Below are 26,038 nucleotides of genomic sequence, written 5' to 3'. Positions count from 1 at the left end.
ATTACTTATAATTCAGCAAGACTGTGCTACCAGTGTCTTTGCATCTGGTAACTATCAAGCAGGTTCTGAAAGGCAAGAACAGAAAAGCAGTACTTTGAGTTTCTGGAGGACTGAGAGTATATAGTGTTCCCATCAGACTTTCTTACATCCAAGATTACGGCTGAGAACAAAAGGATTGATTTCACATTACTGCAAGAGAGAGTAACACAGTTCTTACTCAGTATCCTGTTCCTGAAATGCTTGGATATTAGAAGGATATCCTGGGTTAAATTCCTTCTAGGTCTGTGCCATAGCAAGGCTTCTGTAATGTTTTATCAGGTTTATACATACTGTGGTTTCACACAAAGCCCCTGAGAGGTGTGTGCATCTCCCTCTTTAAACCTGCAATGTCTGACTTTGTGGGTTCCCATAAATCATTACTGCAAAAGCTTCTTAAAGAGTGTTGGAGGCAGGAGAGTCTGTGTGCTCACACAGCACACCGTGTTAGAGCAGAGACACTGCACAAAGACCTACAAGCTGATCCAGGAAGTCAGAACTCATTAACTTTTACTGCATTTATTACAAGCATCTTTCTCTAAAAAAACAGCAACCAGCTGACAAATGGCCAAGAACAAGTTCCCAAGAAACAAAACATGAACAGATGGAATTCTTTTATTCAGTGCAAAATAATACACACAAATGAAAATATCTGAGATACCGTGAATATAGCCTGGACTTACAATTGTGATAAAATTGATATTTTTATTTCATGAAAAATATCTTTCCTAGCAATTGTGATAATGAAGCACATGTGGCATATGTTAAGCACTAGCTGAATGTTAAACTAACCATTGTTAAATCATTGTCTTTATTCATAAACATTTATTAGTCATAGGTATGTTGTTCTCACTATTCAAATAACCAGTAATCAGTCATTAGCTGGATAGAATTTCAAGTGGAAGTACCTCAAATCTCTAAGGTCTTCAGTTTTTGTGATATCTCCAAAGTGTCCCACTGAATACTTATAAACATATCAACTGAATACTTTCAGTTGATATGTTTACGCTGTGCCTAATATAAATATGTTGGTAAATGATGTAAAAATTCTTATTTTTCTCTCGAACTGGCTTCTCTCCAGATTCTCTGTAATGAGCATAAAGATTCTATCAAATCAAGCCAAAACAAATTAAAAACACTTATTATGCCTCCATCTATGCAAAATACACATGCAAGGAAAACCACCTGATTACTGACTGTGAGTCTGGAGCTAGGAAACTTCTGCCTTTATGAGAATGAGGATTTCTCTGTATCAGTCCCACAACATGTGCCATCACTTGCTTATGGTTTTCATAAAATCAAGAGGCAGATCCTACTATCCTTGCATTAGAAGCATTTCCTTGGTTTTCAGTTTAAAGTTTTGCTTGGAGACATATCTGAAGAAATATCACATTTGCTGTCAAATGTTTTTATATCCTGAGAAGCTCATGGGTAGCTGGTATAAGTACTAAAATAGCTTTTCTTTTCAGTGAGGCTCAGAGAAAGCATGCTATTCTCCCATATTTTTTGAACTGTCTTCCTTGAAATCCATAGACTACACTGCCTTAAATTTTTTGTCATCAACACCATAAACCAAGTGCTAACCTTAGCAATTGTGCCAAACTAGTAGTGAAGATAAATATTTTGCAATTTTCACCTGAACAGTATAGTATTAAAGCACTTACATGGGATTTGAAAGTACTATTCCACACAGAAATGTTCTGCCCTCTTGCACTGTATGTTGTATTTTATCAAGGAGAGCAGGAAAAAAATCAGTACAGGAAAAGATAAGGCCACAGCAATACTGATTCCGTGGTGTTTCATATCTGAAATGAGATTAATAATTACTGACAGCTGTACCCAACTGGAAGTTTGTACAAAGCTACTGGATCCTTTCACTTGAAATAGTCCAGTGCACTCTGGTGCTTTAATCTTCTCTTACTCTCACAATTCAATTCCAGAGACTTCAGCTTTGAATCAAACTAGCTTGGCATATGCACAGTATCCACTAACTAACTAACAGCTATTTTTTAACACCATAAACATAAAAGACGTCATTCTGAATATTTGTTTTAAATTCAAATATTTAAAACACATCATTAATTTTATTCAGGCAAATAGAATTAATTAAACCCACTGACACTGAATTTATAAAAAATACATTGATTTATAGGTTTTATGACTCTCTGGAAATTCACTAAAAGCATAATATGATCCTTTGTATAACTGATTTATGTAGTCTTTTATTCAATACAATATATTAGGTACATATTATTGATAGCTTCCAGCATAAAATAGTGCAAATTGGTGCTTTCATTCAATATTGCAGACTACATACCCACTAAGTGCAAAAAGGGATGGTTTCTTCCTAGCAAAATAAGTCAGAAACTGATTTATAGAGATAATATAGAGCAGTACATATTTATATTTTAATATTTTTACTTTAAATGCTTAATTGTGAAAATCAATGATTAGAAAGACACTCATTATATACAAAAAAGACATCAATAAAAAAGACATTGTATCTGAAGTATCATGGGCTCATACAGATAATACATTTTTACTTACTGCTTATTTGTAAAATCGATTATGGAAAAGACACTCATTATTAAAAAGACACTGGATCTGAAATATTGTGGGCTCACACAGATAATACATGTAATGAATATAAGTGTCAAAGTTGGTGCTATCTTGTTTTTTTCTCTTACTGCAGAAAATACTTTGGCACTAATATTTAGTGCAAGACACCTAAATTCTCCTGCCACTGTTGAAATATTTATGAAAAATTTTTACCACATTAACTGTGCCTTAGAATGACACTCACCTGTATCATAGCTGTGCCCTGAATATGTCGGGGCAGCTCTTGAGTAGTCTCCAATCTCACCATCCAATTCTTCCTTCTTTTACCATCCACTCTTTCAAAAGTTAATTAAAACATCACTTGATGCTATTAAAGAGGAAGGCCATGCCTTTATTTCTACAGTCTAATGATAAAGTACTATCCTAGCATTAATTATAAGCCATATAGAAATTAGGAAAAATAGCAATACCATGAAGTGTTCGTCACCAAATAACATCCCGCACAGGAATAAGGCGCTATCTAATTGCATCTGGCAGAACTCTCACCCCAAATAACTTTCAGTGTCTCTGCTCCTTGGATCCACTGTTCCACTTCCTCTGCTTTTATTCAGTGGCCTAAATTTTGACATTTAATCTCTTTAGGACTATTAAAAAACAAAACAAGCAAACAACAAAAGACACCAACAACCAAAAAAAAACCCCCATATTCAGTACCTCTCTTTGGAGCTTATACCTAGTTTAATAACAATAAACACAAAAACTTCCCTTTCTCTGTGCCAATATTTCTGAAGAATGCATTGTGGTTAAATAAGCAGATAACATGTTAAAAGGGACATTGATACCTGTGGATTCTCAACACTTTTCTTTTCTTACATAGTTTTTGATTGTCATATGCTTTCAATTTGTACTTATTTAAAACCTTGCCTCTCCTTGCAGCAGAATGAATTTTGGCTTCACTGATTGCCTCAATGTTATCTGTGCTGCCCAGATTTTTCTTTCCAAAACCCACACACTGCTGGTGCTTTTTTATTTCTCCTGTGCTCAGAAAAATAAACAAAATTCAACTAAAAGGATCAGACTAACATTAGTCCATGGTTTTTTTTTTTTGAAGTTGAATGGCATTGAAAATGACTCATTTGCTGGCAAAGCACAATACTGCTAAAAAGACAGGAACAACTTCACTGAATACTCAGGTCGCTTAGAAGTCTTTTCAATATTGTCAAAATTAAGCTTGGAGAAAAGATAAACATGTCTTTTCAAAAAGTCTGAGTGTTTGTGGAAAAGTATTCTGATGACTAGAAAAGGTAGACTGTGTGTCTCCTGTTGCTAATACATTTCTTATCTGATAGAAGAGAATTTGGTGATAGTCTTACTGAAAAGGGCTGGCTATGCAAGATGACTTCATCTTATATTTTTATAGTCATCTCATACAGGTTCTCCAGTCTCATTGTTACCATAAAGCTGATTGAACAATTCCTTATGGATTAAAGGTTTTTTTTCCCTAGAAAACTGTGCTGGGAATGAATATAATATAAAATACAATTCTCTTTCTTTATCTTTTCTCTTGCCTGAGAAGAATGAATAAGAAAAGTTCTCTAAATGTGACTTTCAGACATTTTGTGATTTATGTGTGCCCTCCAGAGACAGGCACTAAACCAGACATGTATATGCATTCTCTCTCTGGTTTATTGACAGACACCAAATATATTTTTCACTTCTGCAATTTTTTTATAATATATTCACTTTTCTGCTCTGGACATCACTGCTGAGATTTGGACATCTTTTCTGCCTTCCAGTTACTCCTCCAGCTGACATAAAATGTACCCTTATTTAATATGAAGCAAGTATCATTGTAATTTCAGAAGAAATATAATCTGCATAACCAGTTTTGTACTAGTTCACTGATAGATTTCTGAGTCAGTGTGAAAATATTGTGATTGTTTTGATGATTGGGTTAGGGTATTTGATAATGTAATTTTCATCATCATTGCATGAAGAAGTGACATTTTCTCCTTCTTGTATATACAGATCCTCTCCTCACATACACTAAGGTGAAGTTATATCAATCAAAGAAAATTGAAATTAAGAAAATATCTCCTGCTGTTTTAAGGTGGAGAAAAATATAAGATCTTTATGTCTTAAATCTTGTTTCCATACACACACGCTGTTATCTGGAAAGCTAACAGCTTGTAGAGACTGCTTGTTTTCCCTTCACAGCCAGCATTGCCTTGGGTAAAATAAACTGGAACAAATTTTAGGAGCGCATTGTGCCCAGAGCCCATATAAGATCAAGAATTCAAAGCAGCTCTAGATGACCAACATATACATTTGTCACTGGTCTGCTGCAATGAAGATGACCTGATAAAGATCAAACTATGACAGTTTTTCTTTTGCATTGGCTGCTGTACAGATAGGAACAGTTTCCTGTGGCCAGCTCTCTTCTGCTAGTGGTGCACATAATGGTAATTCCACAGCAAAGCTACATTTCATCTTCATTTTCATCTGAAATATGAGTTAGTCTGTTGTACACAAGGCAGTCATTTGCTACTCGTTTTCCTTTATTGATGTTTAGGAGTTGAAGCATAAAATGATCCTCAAATATAGTAAAAGTGAGGCAACATCTGCCATTGTGACCAGAGCTACAGCAGCACCACAACCACATAAATCAAAGTTTCATTCATTTTGGAGCCAGCTTATAGTAGAAAGTATCCTTAAAATGGAACTCTGTTGTAGTAAAATAAACGCATTGATTTGTCTGCATCTAACAGGGGACTAACGGGGACAAAAGATGACCCTAGCAAACAACAGAACATTAAAGTTTTTCTTACTAATTTGCATTCAAGGGTTTTTCCCCACACCATGTCTTGGAAATAATTTGCAAAATGGTCTTTCCTACATGCTTTTTAATATTTTTCTCACTGAATTAGTACTAACAAAATGAACATAACAAAATGCTGCCATACACAGCAAGAGGAAAGCCAAGGCATTTGATTTATTTGTAAAATTGTAAAAGACAATTGATAGTGTGGATAAGTATTTTTATATGCATTTATTAATTCATAAACTACAGTGTATATCATCTCATCTTTCAACAACAGCTGATGTCTCCATTTTCCTCAAGAAACCCCTGCAGGTTCCATTATAAGAAACATAAATAATATGTTTTAATGAGATATGGATTGATTATGTTGGGAAAGCTGACATTTTCATCCATCATTCTAAATGTTGTTTAATGATGGATTACCCGCCTGCAATTCCTCTGATATGAGATTAAATAAAACATCAGGCTGTTTCAGCAGACTAGACCAAGAAGATGACAATAAATCTGCTTAATTATCGTATCAACAATCTGGTTTTCACTAATAAGGATATTATTATTTCATTTAGACTTGTTCAGGAATCATAGATTATTTTATTTCAGTCAGTCAATGGGAGCAAGTACAGTATTTTATTCTCAAAGTTGCAAAGAACCAAGCTTTAAGAGAGTACAGTACATGCAGCTCAGCAGGCTTCAAGCAGACAGAAGAAAGCTACCAATCCCCTTTCAAACCAAAAATACATTGTGAAAGAACATTTTGTTTTCAACCTAGTTAAGTAATCTGAAAGCCTCAACCGAAGGATACTGTGTGAAAAGCTGATCCGTTGAAAACAGAGTTACTGGGTTCTCTGTGACTTGTGCTTCACCTTGGTTCTGTTGTATATTTATAATAAAGATCATTCAGGTGATTTTTTTGGCCTGAAAAATTAGACTGCAAATAACTGCAACAAAAAGAATCCCTCTTTTTTCCTTGCTTCATGCTAATAAAGCAGAAAGCATGCAAAGTTTATTAGCAGAAGCCTAACACAGAGAGGATTTTTGCCAGCCAGTCCTACTAAACTCCCCTTCCTGGCAATCTAATCAAAAACATTACATTTCACTCAGCACCCTTGTTCTCCTCGGAACGTTTTGTAATGGCAGATAATACTGCAATATGGAGCGTGTCCAGTGCCCAGCAAAGCCACACAGACATGGGGCAACTTTTAATAGCTGAGAAAGTTTCAGTCTTCTACTCCAGACTACAAACCAGTGGAGCAGGTGGTCCACGGAAAACACATCACACATACATATATGATCCCTGCTGCTTTACCAGTTGCTTTTCTGCAAAATAATGAAATATTAAAATACTGGCTCCTCCACTCTCTAAACACCAGAAAGGTGACAACCTTGCAGTGGTAATTTATAATCTGTTCCTTGCGGAAGAGCATTTTTCCAACTCTGCTCCAAAACCTACTTCCCAAGTTTTCATGGACCTGACTCTTTCTCTCTGCTTATGGGCATCCCCAGTTGTCAATAAAATAGAGTTTTCCTCAAAAGCAAAAGAAAAACACAAGACCACTCATACTCTAATTGTGGAAACTCTATACTGAAGTTGCAGGAGAAAGATGAAGAGGAGACGTGTGGAGCATAGAATTTATTTCTTCCTTAGTATTACCACTAGGAGCTAGTGAAGAAATGAAAACTGCTGAGATGAAATGGAAAATTTGCTCCAGTAAAAAATGGCCGTTTCCTGGCTCATGGACCATCAGATAAACTTTGATATGATACACCAAAACAAGGACATGGTACAGTCCATGATGGTGTCATCATGAAAGGATAACCACAAATTTCTCTGCAGTGCTGGACTAATTTAGCTTTAAGGCAAATATGGGGGTGATTCTCATTACTAGTCAAAAAGGCAAAGAGAAATGTCATCTCTTCACTATACAACTGTTTTGCCTTGTCTTTTTATTTCCCCTCTGATTCCCACCTTTTCAATATTTTTTAACAGTAGGCTGTATGACTTTTCCTGAAGATAGTCAAATCTCCCTTGGTGCAAGCTCTGTAAAGATACAATATGAATCTCTGAACTGTAACTCTGAAATTGTCTGACTGCGTTTAAAATTATTTTCATGCTGTGTTGTTACATCAATTTTTATTCCTCAATTTCTGTTATTTCCATGGTTAGGCCACAGTTAGGGAGGCTGAAGTGTGCTTATTTGATGTAAAAATAATTCTTCTAATAATAACACAAAAAAGATCAATGTGAACGTTGTATATTTTTTGATGTTGACTGAGACTCATTGGTGTTGAAAGGGAAGTGTGTGTAGAGAGAGGAAGCCTGGCTATCTGTCCTTACTAAGGCAGCCCCATTTCTCATGCCTTGCAGCCTTCCTGTTGGCAACCGGGGCTGATTTACAGAGCCAGTGGGGGAAGATGATTGCTCTCCAGTGCTTTGCATGCTTCTGAGTTCCTAATTTTACTGACTGGAAAAGTACCAGATATAGCTTCAGATTCTTCTGCAGGAAAAAATATTCACTTGGATACTCTAAGCTGGAGCTTTTTGAACCATCTGTGCAAGTATGCAAAGGGCTCCTTGGTGCAGTGCAGGCTGAGGAAGATAAGCCTTCTGCTCGTCCTGTCAGGAGGTACCTCCCACAACCTTAGTGAAAGCAGGGGAAAGGATGAAAGCAGCAAATGCCCCTCTTTGCTTTCTCTGCACAGCAGTAGCTGGTCCAGTGCCCTTGGCTTTGTCACAAGCAGACTTTCTTTCTTGAATTGCTTGCCAGTCCCATGCAAACACAAAGGCATCAGAGCAAACAGCTCCCAACTGAGAACCCCAGCAGCAGCTCCCATTGCCCATTCTCTGCCTGTGAACTCCAGAAATGCTGTCAAACTGAGGAGCAGACTGAGAAAGCAGATTACTGCAGAGGGCAGAGGCTAAGATGGTATTTCCCTGCTGAGCCAATTCTTGCTCTTCACAACACTGATGAGCTAACAGGTTTAACACTGATGAACTAATAGGCTGAGTGTGATGCAAGCTATCTGAAGGCCATGGAAGCTTACAACCTTATAGCCTGCTAGATCAATGTTGATTCACCTCCAGCTCCTTTCCATAGTAGGTGCACTCACCTGGACAGACAAAGGCCCTGTGAAGCTGCCATCAGCCAGGACAGGTAAGTAATTGCCAGACATCCAGGGGTAATTGGGAGACCTGCAAGCACCAATCCACCAACATCAAATGGTCCTTCTGCCACCCACCTGGCGCTGGTGGCAGGGAAGCCCTGACTCAAGGCATAGCTTGACTGGGAGGTTTGTCCCATTGCAGGGGGCTGCTGCAGCCCTCTGGGCAACCTGAACCCTGCCAGCCATCTGCATGGAGGTGTGGAACATGCACAAGTTTAGTTACCAAACCTTGGTGGGATAGTGTTGTGCTTTTGCAGAAAGACCCTTTTCCTCAACATTCCATCCCAAATGGAAAAAATTCTGACCTGTTTCAACCCAAGGAAGTGTCTGCCAACACTGAAAATGATGATTGCATTCACCTCCAGGGCATCCGAGACAGATTTTTTTTTCCTGATTTTTCAATAACTGGTAGAATTTTTGAAAGCCACAAAAAAAGTGAATTCCCTTTCTTGGACATATTTGTCCAGCCTTGCCAGCTGTACTTGTACACAGTATCTACTGTCCAGGTCCAGGTAAAGCTTCTGCCTCAACAAATGCTTTCTGAGTAGATTTTCATTAGCTCCTCTGTCCCACCAGTAGCAGCATCAGGAAATACTGTACTGCAAAAATTTATCATGGCATGGTGTAATCCTTCCTTTTTGTCTTTAAGTGTTATGATGTCGTATCACTACAGAAACAGTGTAACTTTCATTTCAATTGTAATTAAGCAGCATTTCAGCCCACTGTGCCTCCTGTTTAAGCCTCCTAGTTTCTCAAATGTCAGTGTTACACTGAGGACTTCTCAGTCACTGGGAGTCTCTTTCCTCTGAGCTGATGTTACACAACAAGCTTTGTCTCCAAGAAATACAAAAAATAAAATCTACGCATTTTCATGAATGAACATGTATTATAATCTTAGTGAACAAAAACCTGGGAAATTTACCTGCTATTTCCCACCTTTTTCTTCTTTTTAAATCCACCTATTTAACTCCCTATACATTTAAGTTTCTTTATTTAATTCTAGGTATATATCTTCTCTTTTAGTAAGTTCAAGTTCTTTTCATGTAGGACTGTTTAAGACTGGCTGGGTTCTCAGAAGAAATTGCATCTCTTGATAACTGGATCAAAGAATTAATAAAATAATGCTCCAATTGTACGATTTTCACAAGTACAGGTTACTGTTGATTATTAATTTTCTCACATTCACATTTGTATAAATCCTTTGGACTGTATAGATGCCATAATATTATGCTATTGAATCAAGAAAATAAATCAAATTACAAATTGCAGGCCAAGAAATGTTTTGTTTGGTTTAACTTTGCTGTTTCTACCCCTTTAAGTTTTAGTTGCTGTACTCAGCAAATATTTTACCTTTTACATCACTGATTAAATTAAGAGGCAAATTAATTTAAAGACTCTGACTGCTCTTGATTGTCAGCAATTTAGATGCTTATTAAGTGGTTTAAAGTAAATTTAATTAAAGATGTATTGCTTCACATCCAGTAGTCAGTGAAACATTTAGTGTTCACGTCTTCTTATAAAGTATTACCACTTCTGTAGGTCAAAAATGCTTTCAAAGGATGTATGCATAATTTTCCTAATTTTAAAATAATGACTAACCACTAATTGCACTGAATTGAGTCTTCCTCTTAACTACTGTTTATAGTTATAGAAATGAATTGGCCCATACAAATGTTATGTCTTTTCTTGCTCTTATGCCTCCCCCTCACTATCTATTCCAAAGGTTAAGAAAGACTGCTGATCAAAGGAGGAATCAGTCAATGCTAGAAATGGATCTGGAGTTTAGGCATTGAGATAGATCACACACTACTCTGAATTCTTCTTTTTCCTGCCTTTTTTTATCCCTGATTCAAAAACCTATTTCAGAATAACAGGAGTCAGCCTCCTTCATGTCTTCCAGAATTGTCCAGAAGGTGTAGCCACATAACCAAAAGCAGCCATAATAGAGAAGGCCACATAATCTGGTGTTTCTTGATGAAACACGAGTTGATTGTACTTTTCCCTTCTCAAACACTGTTAGAAAAGTTGAACTGAATTCACCTTCCAGACAAATCTTTTGGCTGGAACTACCAGGGAGGGGGAGGACGTGCAAGCCCTGACAACAAACCCCATGACATTTCTTCAAAGGCTTAGTAAGGAACAAGATTGTCATAGAGCAAGTCATAATGTGTGATCTGTGCCAGCCCCATTTTAAGCCAGAAGGAAAATCCTGGCAATTGTACCTATTTTTCACATTCTTATAGAACTATTTCTTTTGGAACAGAAAGGAGAGATTATGAGCTCAACATGAGTTTAAAAATGTATCAGTGCTTTCTCCCTCCTTGTTTTTGCAGCTGAGTTATTATAAAATAATGGGGTATGTTGAAAGCAATCAAGGATTGGACATCTTTCCCAAAACAGGCTGTTCTCTTTCACCTTTAATAAAAGGAATTTGTTGTTTAAAGAAGTGAAAGCAGAACAGATCTCTGCAGCTGATTTCTGTGCAGATGAATTAACATCCTGAGACTTGCTTGTTTAGTAAGGTCACCTGGGCCTCCTGCTGAATGAAAGGAAAACCACACCCACCTCAGGCCTCCCCGTTCCTGCGACAAGAGGAAGAGCTGGTAAACTTATTCAGGAGAGGTTCAGACTGGACATCAGGATGGATGTCTTTACTGAAAGAGTGGTCAAACACTTTTACTGGCTGTAAATTACTGTCACAGAATGTGATAATGGGTAAGGCTGGAAGTGAACACCAGCAGTCATTTAGCTCCTGGGTCAAGCACAGTCAGTCCACTGGAGCACATTAGTAAGGAGTAAGTTTTAAATATCCCCAGTGAGGGAAACTCCACTCCTCCTCTGGTTGAGCCTGACCCAGTGCTCAACCACCTGCACAGTAAAGAAGTTCTTCATGTTCCAGCTGAATTTGCAGGAACTTCCTTCCTTGCATGTGTTTCCCAAACAAATTAAGTTCCCCAAACCAAGTCTGTTTTGCCCATGAGGATAATTGAGAAGTGTCTTTACCTCAACCCATAAGCTTTCTTGTTTCTTTTTTTTCTGATTTCTTCCTCCCACCTCATTGGGGAAGCGGACTGAGACAGTGGCTGGGTGGCAGACTGGCTACTAGGTGTAACCAAGCCACCACAGTAGTGCAGGAAAAGTACAAGTTGTTTGTAAGCTTTGTGCTCAAGACCAAAGACAAACAACAACAAAAAGAAGAATTTACACTGTCAAACTCCATTCACTTCATGTCACTGACACGTTATTTGTCCATGCCTGTGCACTGAACTTCACATCAGGAAGTTAGGAGGCTTTCCCTTTTACAACACCATTGCACATCTATAAAACAACAGCTTCTACAAGATTGATTACACAGTTCTTAAGAGCAGGAAGGCCTGGATGACCTTCTGCAAAGTCAGCAAGGCCTTGAGTTATTCAGACTTTGCCTAGCAGTTTATAAGAGCTCACTGAAATGCAACACATCTTAATCTGAACCTCATATCCAGGCTAATAAACACCAAGTAAGATATACACCGTCCCAAGCGAACAACTTCCATGCATCTGCCTATATAATTTTTTTATCAAAGAGAAGGCATATTTTTCTTAAATCTGTTAAACAGTAGTTCAATTTCTACTTAAGAAATTCTTATTTTGTGAGAATCTAGTCATTCTTTCCTCAGCTCCTTTACTGTCTTGTCTGAAGGGGTGTGTACATTCAACACAAACTTCAGAAGCTAACACAAAATATCCTACAAAAGACAAGGTCATAAAGGATAATGGGAATGGCTACAAAATAAACAATGAAGGCACAATAAAAGTAGTCTTAAAATAGAAAGAAAGCCTTTATTATGAAATCATAATACATGCCAAAATAAAAATGTCTTTTAAATCACTGAGTATGTTTATGAATTGTATTTACAGGTTTTTCCTGTCATTTTAAAACTAGAATTTATTTAGTTTTGCAGATATTTTAAAAAATAAATATTATAAAACATGATCCAAGAGAAGTTGCATACAATTGGAAAAGGGAAACCTGGCTTGAAACAAAGCCATTCTTGCAGAAGCCAACAACAAAGAACATATTAGGCTTGGAAACTTAAATATGCCCTACCTTAAACTGAGAGAGTAAAATTTTGTAAAAACAAGAATAAATCACCTAAAAACTGAAGATTCAAGTATTTCTTTCTTTTTTATAATATAACATCAAAATTACACAGAATGCCCCAGTGATCACTAGGAAATCTGCCACATTCTAGTTTTTCTAAACCAATTAAGTCCATGCTCCGTGGAATGAAATGCCCCCCTTCCACTGCAGGCCGAAAGTAAATACGGTCAAACCTCATCTTGCACTTGTAGGCTGCATTCAGGTTGGTGTTGGACTGCGTGTCCCAAGTGTAGCGGCAGTGCTGAGGTTTACCCAAAAACTCCCAGGCATCCTTAATGTTGTCAGGCAGATTACCAAGTTTAGTAACCTGAAGGTAGAAAGAGGGAAAAAAATTCCACAAGATAGTGAATTCACAAATTCTCCCTTCAAAAAATAGAACTGAGTTGTCACAGCATTGGATTTTTTTCTGTAAAACGTAAGTTGTTAAAAATCAAAGCTCTTGGAAATGTTTCTAAACTATGGTACTTCTCCAGATACTCTAAAGCAAGACCATTTCCTATAGCACTTTCTAAATCCAAAACACATTCCAAAATAAATGTTCAGCTCTGAAATGTTGAGGTGTAGGGGCCAACACCATGTTTCCTAAATAGTCATTCCAGTTAACTGCAACAGAATTTCATTATAGGGAGAGGTGAAACACTGACCTTCTAGTAATAATGCACGTATTTCCCTTTTAGTATCAGCAGCCAAAAACTGCTAATTTTGAATACCTTGACTGCCAGGGATTAAGGTCTATTTCTCCAGAGCACCCTCTTCCTTCATTGATTCTGAGAACTGGAGAGTTAACAAGTAAAGACCAGGTTCTCAAAATAAGATGTCTTTGAAGTCAAAACTTCCATCAAATCTGCCTGCATCTGCTCAGATACAAGTATTATTATTAAAGTATTTTGCTATTGGGAAGGGGTCTCCATACATATCACTTCAGCCATAACAGCTCTTATTTCTACTTAGTCACGGTTCCACACCTTAAGAATGAGTGTTGAATATCTCTGTTCTGGTTGAGTAGGTAATTTCTCATATAGATAACAGAAAAGCCTGAGAAGGTTTTGTCAAAACACCTTCTCTAAATAACAAAGTTGCTTATTTCTATTTACCTCGCTATCTCTGAGGTTTGTATCCCCTCCAAATATAACAGTGGTGGACTCAGACTGCTTCTGCATTTCATTGAACACTATTTGCAGCTGCTTTATACGCTCCTTGGAGTGATTTTTAGTGCTTTCCAGATGGGAGGTCATAAGGCAAAGTTCAATACCAGATATGCTCACCTATGTGCGAAACAAAGAGGCAGGGTTAGTATCCACATCACAATAAGCTCAAAGACAAAACCTAATCACAAAGCAAATTACTGAATGTCAGAGCTCTGGTTAATATTAGTTTTACATTGAAGAAAAGGGGCTTACAGGAGGGTAACAGGCTTTTAGTTTTGTTTTCACACGTTATGAGACTTGAAAACAAAGTATGGTAAGTAACTTGCATAAAAGATATAGGTTTGTCAGTATCAAATGCAACTGGGTTTGTATGCTTGGAGAAGTTTTTCTGCTCTTTGAGACTGTCATAAAGAAAAATCCAGTTCAGCCTTTCCTGGGATTTTCCATTTGGAAGACAGAAGTACAGCTGCTTAGTACATCCTGACTCACTCACATGCACAACTAAAAGGTTCCTCTTCATGGCAGTCGTTGGAAAAGGTATTATGTCATGTTTCAGTAGCTTCACTCTTGATTTCTTTAACATTACAGCAGTGAAATACTCATCTATGTTACCTACAGAGGACCAAGAAAATAAATGTTTCAGGACATCTTCTGCTGTGCCACAGCAGAACTGCCATAAAGCAGTTAAGGTTCTGAAAGAGACCCTTTTACCACAGCCTGTGAGAATATATGTTGATTTTTAAGTCATCAGTGAAAAGTTGCATAATAACGCTCTGAATTTTTTCATATTTTTTAAATGCAAATACCCAGAAAAGTTACTTATCTATGGCACTTTTTTACTACCCTTCCTACCAATCTTTCAAAATGCAAAAAGAAACACACAGGAAAATGCCAGAAAAGCAAGCTTTTCACATGCATAATTTGCATCAAGCTACATGCTGATACCAAAACACAGAAACACCAAGCACTTCCTTCTTCACTTTACTCTTTATATTATTTTAAATGGTTGGAGGTTTTGGCAAGAGAAACAGAATAAACCCAAACTTTGTTTTCTGGTTTTTGTCTTTAGTACCTGAAAGTTTTTTCTTACCTGGAATAATAGCGTAATTGCCTGCTTTCATCTGGAGAAGAGGAAGATGTGGTGGGATGACCTCCTGTAAAAACACAACATCCGGACTGTATCTGAAATCAGCAAGGCAAGAAAAATTTCAATTAATTACTGAGAATTAGTATTGCAACACTCTGAGGTCAAATGGATCAAAGCCAGGGATTTCAGGTGCACCTTGCCCTCATTTTATTAGGTCTTGTAAGAATCAGCTCTTTAAAGAAGAAAAAAAGCTATCTGCATTGTATTTAGCAGCACATAGACACCCACCATTATTAAAAGGGAGTAAACAATTGTTATTATGAACATTAAACCAATATGGTAATAAAATGCATGACTTCCTTCTGCCATGACCTTGCAGGTTTCACATAACTACATAACATGAGAAATTCAGCCTAAGCAGATGCAATGTAGCTTTGAGACATGTTTTACGAAGATTCTCATGTACAGGATGCAATTATGAACTATGTTCATGATGTATGATTGCAACTTGAACAATATTGCTCATTATTAGACTTTTAAAGTAGCCATCTCAAAATATTTAACCTCTGGGATGCTGCATAGGTTCACACCTTTTACAGTCAGCATAACAACTCTCAGCTATTTAGCGTTTATACAGTGATTGATCTGTTGCACCTAACATTAAGATAATTGGGACATGAAGATTTGTAAATTCTTATATCAAGAAGTTTTGGTTTTTTTTCTGTTGAATCCAGGTACCTGACAATACAAAGAGGAGGTTGTACTTACAGTGCCAGGTATGTACAGATTCCTCTAGCTCGATCTTTCACATTTCCTAGATCCAGCCCATCAATGTTCCAGGTGATCAGCGAGAAGTTGCTATCATCTTCTTTTTGCGGTGTGTCTTCACTGTTGACACCAGCAGTGCTTGTAGTTGCATCTGCAGTGAGGTCAATGCTAAAGAGAGAGTGTATTTGTTTGTTAATACGTGTAACACTAACCTATCTGTGATTGCCTCACTTATCTTCTAAAGCATGTATTGATCTCACCATTGTTTAAAAACACAGTACCTAAACATACAGGGCTGTGGTACACAGGTGAAGTAAGGGGTTTTTCCTCCTGCTTGTAGATGGAAGATAACATTTACCATTCGGATGTAAGTTAATCAGATGGTAACCAATGAAATCCAAAGCACTTGAGTAGTTCAATTCATTCCCCACAATCCCACTTTCTCCGTGTGTTTCAGGAACAGACTGCTTCCAAGTGGGTTCCCCATGAGGTCACAAGTCCTGCCAGCAAACCTTTTCCAACATGGGCTCCTCTGTCCATGTGCCCACAGGTCCTGCCAGGAGCCTGCTCCAGTATGGGCTTTCCATGGGATCAGCCTTCTTCAGGCACCCACCTGCTGCAGTGTAGAGTCCTCCCTGGGCTGCAGGTGGATCTCTGTTCCACTGTGGTCCTCCAATGGGCTTGCAGGAGCACAGCTGTTTCACCATGTTCTGCACATAGGCTGCACAGGAATCTCTGCTCCTACAGCTGGAGCACCTCCTGCCCCTCCTTCTTCGCTGACCCTCGGTGTCTGCAGAGATTTTTTTCAGTTCTCTTTTCTGCTGCAGGTGCTGTCGTGCAGCAATTTTTCAACCTTAAGTCCATTATTCCAGAAGCACTATCACCACCGCTGATGGGCACAGCATTGTTCCACAGCGGGTCTGCCTTGAAGCCAGCTGACCTCGGCTCTGTTGGATACAGAGGAAGCTTCTGGCAGCTTCTCAGAGGAGCCAGCCCTGTAGCCCCTCACTACCAAAACCGTGCCAAGCAAACCTGGTCAAAATAGTGGTGATAACACACTGATGTTTTTGTTGTTGCTAACTAGTTGCTACCTCAAGACAAAGGCTTTTCAACTTCCTGTGCTCTGCTAGGTGCATAAGACGCTGGGAAGAAAGACGACGAGGTGAACTGACCTGAACTGGCAAAAGGAATATTCCGTACCATAGATCATCATCTTCAGTAAATGAACTTGGAGGCAACTGGCCAGGATGAGCTAACTGCTGCTTAGAGATGGGCTGGGCATCAGTCAATGGGTGGTGAGCAATTGTACTGTGCATCACTTACCTTTCTTGGCTTCCATTTCTCTCTCTCTTTTTGTTTTCTCTAATTTCATTCTGCTGTAAAACTGTTCTACCTCAACCCATGGGTTTTATCTTTTTTTTTTTCAATTCTGTTTCCCACCCCACTGAGAGGGTGGTAGTAAGTCAGGGTATCCAAGTGAGTGGCTATCTGGGGTTTGTGAGAACCCCAGCCTTGTTTTGGGGCCACATGTGGTGGTAAAATTCCTCCTCCAACCCGTGCTTCCAAAGAAAAACTCCGCAGGCTTAGCTGTTCGGTCTCAAGGCAGTTTATTGCTAGTTATCTAACAGATTATGTTCTTGGACTGCGGCTATTTGATCAGCGGCCTGGGTAGAGGCACACACACACCCTGACATCCTCTCTATCTGCTGTCTTCTTCATCTCTCCCCCCGCCCAGGGCTGCTGCTATCTTTTATAAGATATATTACGTATAACATGTTTACAATTATTCCCCAATACCTACTACCTACGTTGCCAAGTGTTTTTCTACTCTAAACCAATCTGTGAGTGCCAACATCACCAAGAACATGGAGGTAAGGAAGAAGAAGGAAGAAGGATGGGTTCAGCCCACTTTCCTCCATCTTAGAACTTCTGACCCCCATGTACAAAGTGAAAACCCCCCTGTACATGTGCTAAACCCCCCCTGTACAATACTAAAAAAATTTCCCCTCTACTTTGTAACTACTTATACTATACTATCTAACCTTTTGTGATTGCTTGTTCCACCTCCAAAGCCGGCAATTCATTCCATGGCTCAAACCCAAAACCACAGCTGTTTTTCAGCTGTCTGCCAGGGTCTAGAATGCTTCTGACCAAGGCTTGGAACCTCTAAAAATGTCTGAGAGACATTTTGAGTTCCCACAGGGTTAAACCACAGCAGGCAGGGATCTGGAAAAGTTCAATTCTACATACAGATCAATACACTCAGTACATCCTCAGTGTGCTGTGAGATGGTGTATGTAAAACACAGATGTTACATCTTGACTATGACAGGTACATTTAACAAGGTGTGCATGTACATGCCAGTTTTATTTATAGAAATAAAAACATGCATGTTTTTATTTCTGTAATACAAATATGCATAATTTACAAATATACACGTGTGTGTATGGTCAAATCCTCATACATATCACTGCACAACACAAGCCAGTGTGAAGAAAATGTGCCTGTGCCTTCTCCAAAAGGTTCACAGCCCACCAGTCCAGAGGATCCACAAAGGGAAAACGCAGCCCAAAATCCCAAGAGCCTCTCCGCGGGAGACAAGCGTTGGGAAAGGACGAGAAGGGGAGCAGAGAAGGAACAGGAACCACCTGCCTCGCTCAGCCGAGGCGCGATCCCGGCGGGCGGGGAGCGCTGCTCGCCAAATTCCGCCTCGGCCTGGCCGTGGCTCTCCCCGAGTGTGGGAGCCCCAGCGCCTTCCCGCCGAGGGGAACCTGCCTCCCCCACTGGGGAGGAGAACCTGCTTCCCCCCGGGCAGGAGAGCCTGCCTTCCCCCCGGGGAGGCTCCGCTGCCCGGCCCCTCCGCCTGCCACCTCCCCCGTCCCCGCCACCTACCAGCCGCCGGTGTCCGCGCAGGCCGGGCCCGCCCCGCCCGGCGCCTCCGCGTCCCGCGGCGGGTCGAAGTAGGCGTTCAGCGCCGTCTGAAACACAGGGGCGGCTGGCAGGGAGGGGCCGCCGCCGGGCAGCCCCGCGGCCCCGCCGGCCCGGCCGTACCTCCATGTGCCAGTCGCTGGCGGCCAAGAAGCGGCGCGCCACGGCCTCGTCGCTGCTGGTGATGGCGGCGAACTCGGAGCACAGCACCTTCCTGCGCTTGGCGGCGGACAGCGCCTCCTCCTCCTCCCGGCGCTGCTCGCGCTCCGCGGGCGGCGGGGCGGGCGCTGCCTCGGGCCGCCGCTCCATGGCCGCGGCGGAAGGCGGGGCGGCGCCGCCCGCCGGGGTTGCCGTTCCGGGGCGCGGGCGGAGGTCGGCGGGGCGGCAGCATGGGGCTGACGGCGGAGAGCCTGAAGGAGGCCATCAAGTACATGGTGGAGTCGAAGGGCTTCGACCGGGTGCTCCGCAAGGTACGGGCACTCGGAGGCAGGGCTGCGGGACGGCTGGTCTGTCCCCTCGGGAGTAGCGGGCCGAGCCGGGCTCGGGGGCCGGGGGCCGGGCCGGGGGCTGCAGGGCCGGGCGGGCTGCGGGCACGGCAGGAGCCCGGTGGTGCAGGCTCGCCGGTGCCTCCCCGCATCCCGGGCCTCGCGCCGTGCTGCTAACACGGGGTAGAAAACAATTGTTATGATAATTACTCAGTTGTTATTCAGTAACTCTCGTTAAATACTCCAGTTGCTTTCCAGCAGCTCTCTGAAGGTGGCTGTACTGAATAACCTTCAGGAGTCATTCAGCAGGTGGCATTCTTTCCTTCGCAGTACGTGCGAAGCCACTAACTTCCAGGACCGTGAAATTGTGAAATAAACTCTTCCCTGTTTTATATTAGAAAGATGCCTCATTGTGACACCTGCTGAGCTTGAAGTCAGGCTGAAAGCACAACACACACCCCAGGGCTCTCTGAATTTCTACACAAGGCCTTACACTATACCTTCACTGCACATTCTGGTGTAAAGAAATGTGATTGACTGGTACTGCTACAGTGTCATGCTACATTATGCTAAAAAAAAAATTGAAGCTACTGTTAATTTACACTGCAACCTGTATAGTATGCAATAGCATAGGTGCTGTCTAGGAAAGTTCTTGTTCTAGAAGAAGTTTCAGTGTTCTTATTAAATTTTCACTTTAATTTTTATGTGTTTGTGTAACCGTGACATGGAGTGATGGAGTAAATATATCTAAGAAAATCAGCCATGTAAAAACTGATATGCTTTACATTGTAGAGGTGCAAATGATATATTGGAAGCAGTGCTTTTTGTTGACAGCTCCAAGATCTGATACATTTAATAGAAATCAACTTTTTGCAAAGTAATTCTTAGTCTTGTTTTTCCAAGATATGTTGGTGAGTATAAAGTTTTTAAAAAATGTATAAAGCTTTAGGAAGATAGTTTATATATTTATAGAGTCCATATAGTTCTTAGTCACCACTTCACTGTGATAACTTTACGTTCCTTTTAAATCCTGATAAATGGTGAGCAAATATTAGCATTTCAGCTTGTAAAGGTAACTGGCTAGAAGTGAGCCTTGGGAGACAGGCTTCCAGTCTGGCTCTGGAATACTTTCAGATTTTTCCTACAACCTTCTAGAATTAGGATGTTAGGAATCTGATCATAATAAAAATAAAAGTACAGTTGTGTTTGAGTTAAAAGTAACTGCTGCTTTTCTGGGAGATACCTGAAATCTCTTACCATAATTAAATGACTCAAGGTTTTTCTTATACTGGAGAAGACGCATTTTAGTCTGAAACCTTTCACCTCCAGCCTCACACTTAGTTTCTGGTGTAACTCCTGTGTGGTATCGACCCAGGGTTTAATGCCTGTGTTTAAAGCCTGGAAGCTGAAGCTGTTCCCCAAGGCAGACACGTGGGAGGGCAAGCGCAGCAGGGCTGGGAGAAGCACAGACTAGCAGCTCTAGCTGAGTAGGTCCTGGAAGTATTCAAGTACTGAACTATTTTCATCAAGGAGAGCAGGCACATAGTGCCAGATCAGAGCAGTGACAAATGGGACCAGATGCTTTCCTTGCCTCACTGGTGGGGTGGGGCACCAGTCCCTGACAGGAATGGAAGCAATCTGCTCCCAGTGTTGAACATCAGTAAAGTGCTTCTTAGAAATTCTGTCAGAAGCTCGGGCCTCCAGTGCAGTGCAGCATGCCTGCTTTAGGATTTCATTGGGGTTTTCATTGATACAGGTGCTATTTCTATATTTGACCATTGCCTCAGTTTAATACCAGTTTTTTTTCCATTATAAGACTGTACTACATCATCCTTGATCTTGTATCATTTGTCTGCAGAATTTGGATAAACTTTGGTTTATCAGAAAGGGTGAAACTCAGCTCTTGCATTGCATTATAAATAAGGAACAATGAAACTGGAAACATTTCAATCTTAATACCTTTTAAGATGAAAAAATATTTAACTCAGCTGGTAACAGAATGGAAACATTCAAGTTTAAAAAAGCCCTTGTAAAAAACCTGAAAAATAGTAGGAATAAATATGATAAATATGTCTACATTTAAATTTTAATAGTCTAAAGGCACTTAAAAGTCTTAGTTATACATGTAAATATATGTGGAATTTATCCCAGTTTTGCCTGTGCTTTCAGGCTTTTAATATAGTGCTACTAACTGAAAAAAATTAAATAGAGATTTTCAAATACTGAATTGCAGTAACTTCTTGTCTCAAAATTCCAGCTTATTGTGTTGGCTACACGGGGAAGCATGGTATCATAGGTGAGCTGTAATTCTGGATTTACCACCAGTGGGCTGGAATAAAAGTGTATACGCAAATAATGATGCTGTAACAGTGTGATACAGCCTTGGATACTTCTACTCATGAATATGAATTTCCCATCAGAGAGGCCAATCTATTAGCATTTCCAATGCTCATTTCAAAATACTGATTTTTATTGAGGTTGCTCTTATGTGATTAATGAATTACTGGTGGTCTCATTTCCATTTTGTGAGCTACAACTATGGTACACACAGATGCTTAGAGCAGTTTTGTGTTCCCTCTAATCTGGTCTTTTACTTATGGATTAAAGCAAAAGAAAAAACTGAAGACAGTTTTCTCCTAAGGAATTCCTGACAGCATGGCACATATTGAAGTTCTGTTAAGATGTCAGTTTAAATATTTGTCTGCATTAGAAGTAAACATTTTTCTAAAGCAACAGTCTTCTGCTCAAAATTAATGGAAATATCTAATGGAACAGTTGAATTACTCTCTTTTCCATATTTTAATTTGTCTCATGAGTCTAGAGTCAGAAAAAATTTACTTTCAGTTTGATTGAGGGCAATATTAGGTGTTGGTACTACTGTCACTCACTAAACATTTTATTCCTTTTTTGGTTATACAGGTGAAACTTCAATCTGCAACTCCTGGAAAAGTTGTTTGTGAAATGAAAGTAGAGGAGGAGCATACAAACAGAGGTGGCACATTACACGGAGGTTTGACAGCCACCCTTGTGGATGTGGTGTCAACAGCAGCATTGCTGTGCACAGAAAGAGCAGCGCCTGGGGTCAGTGTGGACATGAACATCACGTAGGTATCATCCACTATGGTTACCAAAGACATTTCTTCCTCTATTGACTCCATTTGACATCTTATCTGTGCTGTGGCACTCACTAAAAATGGGTGTTTTCTTTGGTTTCAGAAGTCGTGTTTTGATAAATTAAAGCAGTTGCATGTGTATTTTTGGAGACTGCCATTTGGTTTCAAATTTTGAGTTGGACCTTCTTAAGCTTTTATTTGTTACATGTATTGATGAGACAGTGCCCATTCCTTTATACAATGTAAAGGGATGTTGATATGTCAACAATTTTACTCCTAAGAAATTGGTTTGGTTTCAGTTTTTCCTTGTGCAGGTATGTTAATGTCTCCTCAAGTAAGCAGCTTTCTATAAACCCTTTTTTTAGTATTATTCCATAAACCAGAGAAAAATATTAAAGCAGGAAAGAGTTTACCTCTGTTTGTGTAGAGAGGGTGAATTACAGATTAAATCAGAATTTCTCAGTGGAAGACAAATCTCTCTGCTCTAGGTTATTTTAAGGTAGTTTTATATTGAGAATAATTCTTGCTGTAATGAAAATTCAAAGCACGGTGTCTTTTAAAAAACCAATTGATCTGAAACTTTCTTTGATCATGCTATTGTAGCTTGTCAGCTTTGCTTCATTACTTTTAATGAAGAGATTATGACCAATTGGAACTAAAGTAATCCTACTTGGAATAACTAGCACAGAGCATTAAAAATGTTAAAATAGTAACCCCTCAACAATACTACCTTAAAAAAAAAAAGCTTTACTGAGTGTGTGGGGAATGATCTGTATCTTTACCAGGTTTCCTCCTTTCTCTCCCAGCACCTTCTGATTTCTCCACTAGGCAGATGGGAGATTAAGCATCTATTTAAGCTTCATGCTACCACCGCAATGACTAAGATCTTACTGGAAATTAAAACCTAAAATTCTCCTGTTATTATGTTTTTTTTCCTGCAGTAGTATAACAAGAGGCCAACATCTGAATTATTGACACTATCAGTTATGTTCACCCAATTACATAAGGGCTGAAATCTTAAGAAAGTGCTGTCTCTGGAGGAGATCCAAAATTACCTTTAGGCAATGTTACATGAAGCAATATTAATATCTTTTTTTTTAACTTGGACTACTGCATTCATTGAACAAGTGAGATTGGATATCAAATATTGTTACAAGAACTTTTTTCCTTTTTGGGAAGGAGCTTTTTAAAAAGTTGTCATGAGGAAGCTATTTCAGTAATGGAAAGAACAGAGAGAAACAGAGAATTTTTTTTTTTTTTGGTAACCACAAGAGGATCAGCAGCAGCTTCTGGAAATGAGACAAGGCTGAAATCCTGCCCTTGTCAAGCAATAAAGCTGGTACTACATCAGCATTAGGCGTGACTGACATTCTTGTGACATGGTGTTGTGTATAAAAATGGACTAGTTGATAAAATTTATCTCGACAAGATTTAACATCCAGCAGTTCTTAATTTTCCTCTGCAGCTCTGACATTTGAATATTGTTCCCTTACCTCAAATCATGGTTGAATCATGTTTCTCCTAATTCTTCCCAGCAGAATTCTTTGTGCAGAAATTTCTTCCTATTCCCCAAAGAGTGTGTTTTAAAAGCACACCCTTCTGCTCACGTAAATAAAAGCAAAGCTTTGTCTAATGAATGGAAACAACATTTAAGGGCTGCCCAGATTTCCATTACTTTCCTCTAACCAGGGTATGGGAACAGTTAACCTATGCTAAGTTCCATACAGAAATTACCTTCTGGAGCCTTTGACACTGTCATTTTACAGCTGAAGCAGCCAGACTAGTTTAGAAAGGCTGTAGGAAGCCAGAAGTAGTTGGAATAGGACTTGGAGCTGAACTTTTACTGAAGTCTTGGATACCTCATTGTTTCTGTTCCAAAACAAACTTTTCCTCAGAACCAAGCCAATGGGTTTCTTTCTAGCCTCCATTTTCTCAGAGGACTCTTATACTTACTTCCCACTGCCAGTAGTTAGAGGAGCTCAAATCCATAAATGAGGGTTTGCAAGTAGGCAGGCATATAGAGATGTGGCTTTATTACCCACTTCTGCTAATTCCTTCATGATACTATAAAATGCAGGAATATTCTTGGGTTTATCCTCTGTACAGTTGCTTACCTGTCCTTTTTTTCTTCCTTGAAGATACACTTCTGCTGCTAAGATTGGAGAAGACATACTGATTACAGCTCAGATTTTGAAGCAAGGAAAAACTCTCGCATTTGCCACTGTGGATTTAACAAATAAGGCTACAGGAAAGTTAATTGCACAAGGTAGACATACAAAGTTCTTAGGAAATTAATATGAAAAAATATTCTAAATAATAGTGTTGGACTTCAGAATCCCATTCAGAATTATTTTCTCACTTATACAAAATCATCTGCACAAAATTGTGATAGTCTCTATCAAGTGAATTTGTCTCACTTCTATAATAAACAAATAGATTTCTTAATTACCACCAGAATTACAACAGCCCTGGGTTTAGGATGAACAACAGAGTGCAACAACATAGGGAGGCACCTGGCTTTTTTTTGGTCAAGATAGCAGAAGGGAAGAGCCTTTGGACCAGCCATATGGTTAACCAGCATGACTGCATTTTAAGAGATCTGCTTTCTCTACCTGTAGTGTCATGTGACAAAGTAAGCCTGTCTTCAGGCCTGTCCCAGTCACACTCAAACACCACTAGAAGTCCTTCCAAACTGTACTTGTTCCTGGGTATGGTAGTACAGATTTCCTGTAACATCGTCCAGAACTGGTTGGGAAGTGCAAAGCAGGCTAATGCAAAATGTAATTTACTGATTCTGTAATAAACTAAGAAGTATTCAATAAAGCTTTCTGAAACTACCTTTTTAAAGATAGTTTTTCATAGTTTTGTAGCCTCCCTGCACCAAGTAAAGGCTTGTCAGCATGGAGTAGTTGAGAGGGGGTGTGGTGGAACCCTTGTACACAAACACATCCAAGATGTCATCATCTCCCTCTGATCCTGGAACATGAAAATACGGGTATATCATGTGGCTTTTCACCTCTCCCTAGCTGAGGTGGTTATATTTGTTTAAAATCCATCAGCTGCATGTTACAGATGTGAAAAAGTAATTTTGGTGAGCTTTCATTCAGGCTAAGGCTGTAGATTATCTGACCTGGGTTCAATGTGGTCGAGTTAAGCTGCTGTTCATCAGGTGAAGCCTGGTCTCCTCTTGCACTGTTGTGGACGGCTTAACTGCTTTCTTTAAACTATTGACAAATGATCCATGGCAGGGTTATCAAGCTGTAATAAGAACAGCAATGCTATATATGCAGTGCATGTTTTTCTCCTCTAGCAAAAAGCTGATCTATGCTAGTAAAGGGCAAGTGTAAGTCCTTTTTGTTGTGGAAGTTGAGTCAGTCTTCAGTTATTTGGCTTTTGTGATGAGCAGTTAGGGTTTTCTTCTGTGCATTCCTAAACCTAAAGAAGTAATTTTCAATTAATTAGGTGACCTGTTCATGCAGACTGATTTTCAATACAAACTTGTGCAAGTTTACTAATGTGTCATTAATCTTTCCATAATATAAGTGGATAACTAATCCTTCAAAATATCTACAGTGGGCTCAGGCTACCAGCATGTATTTTTGCTGCAAGTTTAGAACACTTTTTCATGATACATACATTCTCAGAAAAGCTTTTTCTCTGGGGCTGCCTCTGAAGCATACAGGGCTTACATGCCTGTGGCTAGTTGAACTTTTAATAGTAGCATCCTCTCTTTAGCAGTACATTCATGATTGATTTTCCCCCAGTATTTGCACTCACTCATACTCAG

General features: G+C 39.6%; 2 protein-coding genes and 1 long non-coding RNA gene across 3 annotated transcripts; 2 read left to right on the top strand and 1 right to left on the bottom strand.

Moving 5' to 3' along the window:
- The first annotated feature begins 257 nt into the window (after positions 1-257).
- LOC116183239 (uncharacterized) lies at positions 258-17,123 on the top strand. Its single transcript, XR_004147815.3, has 4 exons — positions 258-8,568; positions 14,940-15,066; positions 15,692-15,733; positions 16,856-17,123. It is a non-coding gene; the product is annotated as an uncharacterized LOC116183239 (long non-coding RNA).
- On the bottom strand, positions 12,376-18,971 carry TDP2 (tyrosyl-DNA phosphodiesterase 2). Its single transcript, XM_021528652.3, has 7 exons — positions 18,777-18,971; positions 18,618-18,703; positions 15,726-15,893; positions 14,961-15,052; positions 14,364-14,482; positions 13,817-13,987; positions 12,376-13,029 (listed from the first exon to the last, which is right to left on the bottom strand). Exons 1-7 carry the CDS (start codon positions 18,960-18,962, stop codon positions 12,748-12,750), a joined length of 1,104 nt encoding a protein of 367 aa, XP_021384327.1. The 5' UTR covers positions 18,963-18,971; the 3' UTR covers positions 12,376-12,747.
- A 39-nt stretch (positions 18,972-19,010) lies between these two features.
- On the top strand, positions 19,011-25,088 carry ACOT13 (acyl-CoA thioesterase 13). Its single transcript, XM_021528654.3, has 3 exons — positions 19,011-19,123; positions 22,058-22,242; positions 24,390-25,088. The coding sequence occupies exons 1-3, from the start codon at positions 19,043-19,045 to the stop codon at positions 24,544-24,546; spliced, it is 423 nt and encodes a 140-aa protein (XP_021384329.1). The 5' UTR covers positions 19,011-19,042; the 3' UTR covers positions 24,547-25,088.
- Positions 25,089-26,038: the final 950 nt, after the last annotated feature.

Source organism: Lonchura striata, chromosome 2 (genome assembly GCF_050655825.1).
Source record: "Lonchura striata isolate lonStrDom1 chromosome 2, ASM5065582v1, whole genome shotgun sequence".
NCBI classification, from domain to species: domain Eukaryota; kingdom Metazoa; phylum Chordata; class Aves; order Passeriformes; family Estrildidae; genus Lonchura; species Lonchura striata.
Note: the sequence above shows the minus strand (reverse complement) of the source record. Positions and strands in the feature narration are given on the sequence as shown.

Coding starts and splice junctions, on each gene's coding strand:
- TDP2 (XM_021528652.3), bottom strand. CDS start 18,962: ATGGAGCGGCGGCCCGAGGCAGCGCCCGCCCCGCCGCCCGCGGAGCGC. Junction 15,894..18,617: donor TGCGCGGACACCGGCGGCTG/GTAGGTGGCGGG, acceptor CTCTCTCTTTAG/CATTGACCTCACTGCAGATG. Junction 13,988..14,363: donor GGAACCTTTTAGTTGTGCAT/GTGAGTGAGTCA, acceptor TTTCGCACATAG/GTGAGCATATCTGGTATTGA.
- ACOT13 (XM_021528654.3), top strand. CDS start 19,043: ATGGGGCTGACGGCGGAGAGCCTGAAGGAGGCCATCAAGTACATGGTG. Junction 19,124..22,057: donor TCGACCGGGTGCTCCGCAAG/GTACGGGCACTC, acceptor TTGGTTATACAG/GTGAAACTTCAATCTGCAAC. Junction 22,243..24,389: donor AGTGTGGACATGAACATCAC/GTAGGTATCATC, acceptor TCTTCCTTGAAG/ATACACTTCTGCTGCTAAGA.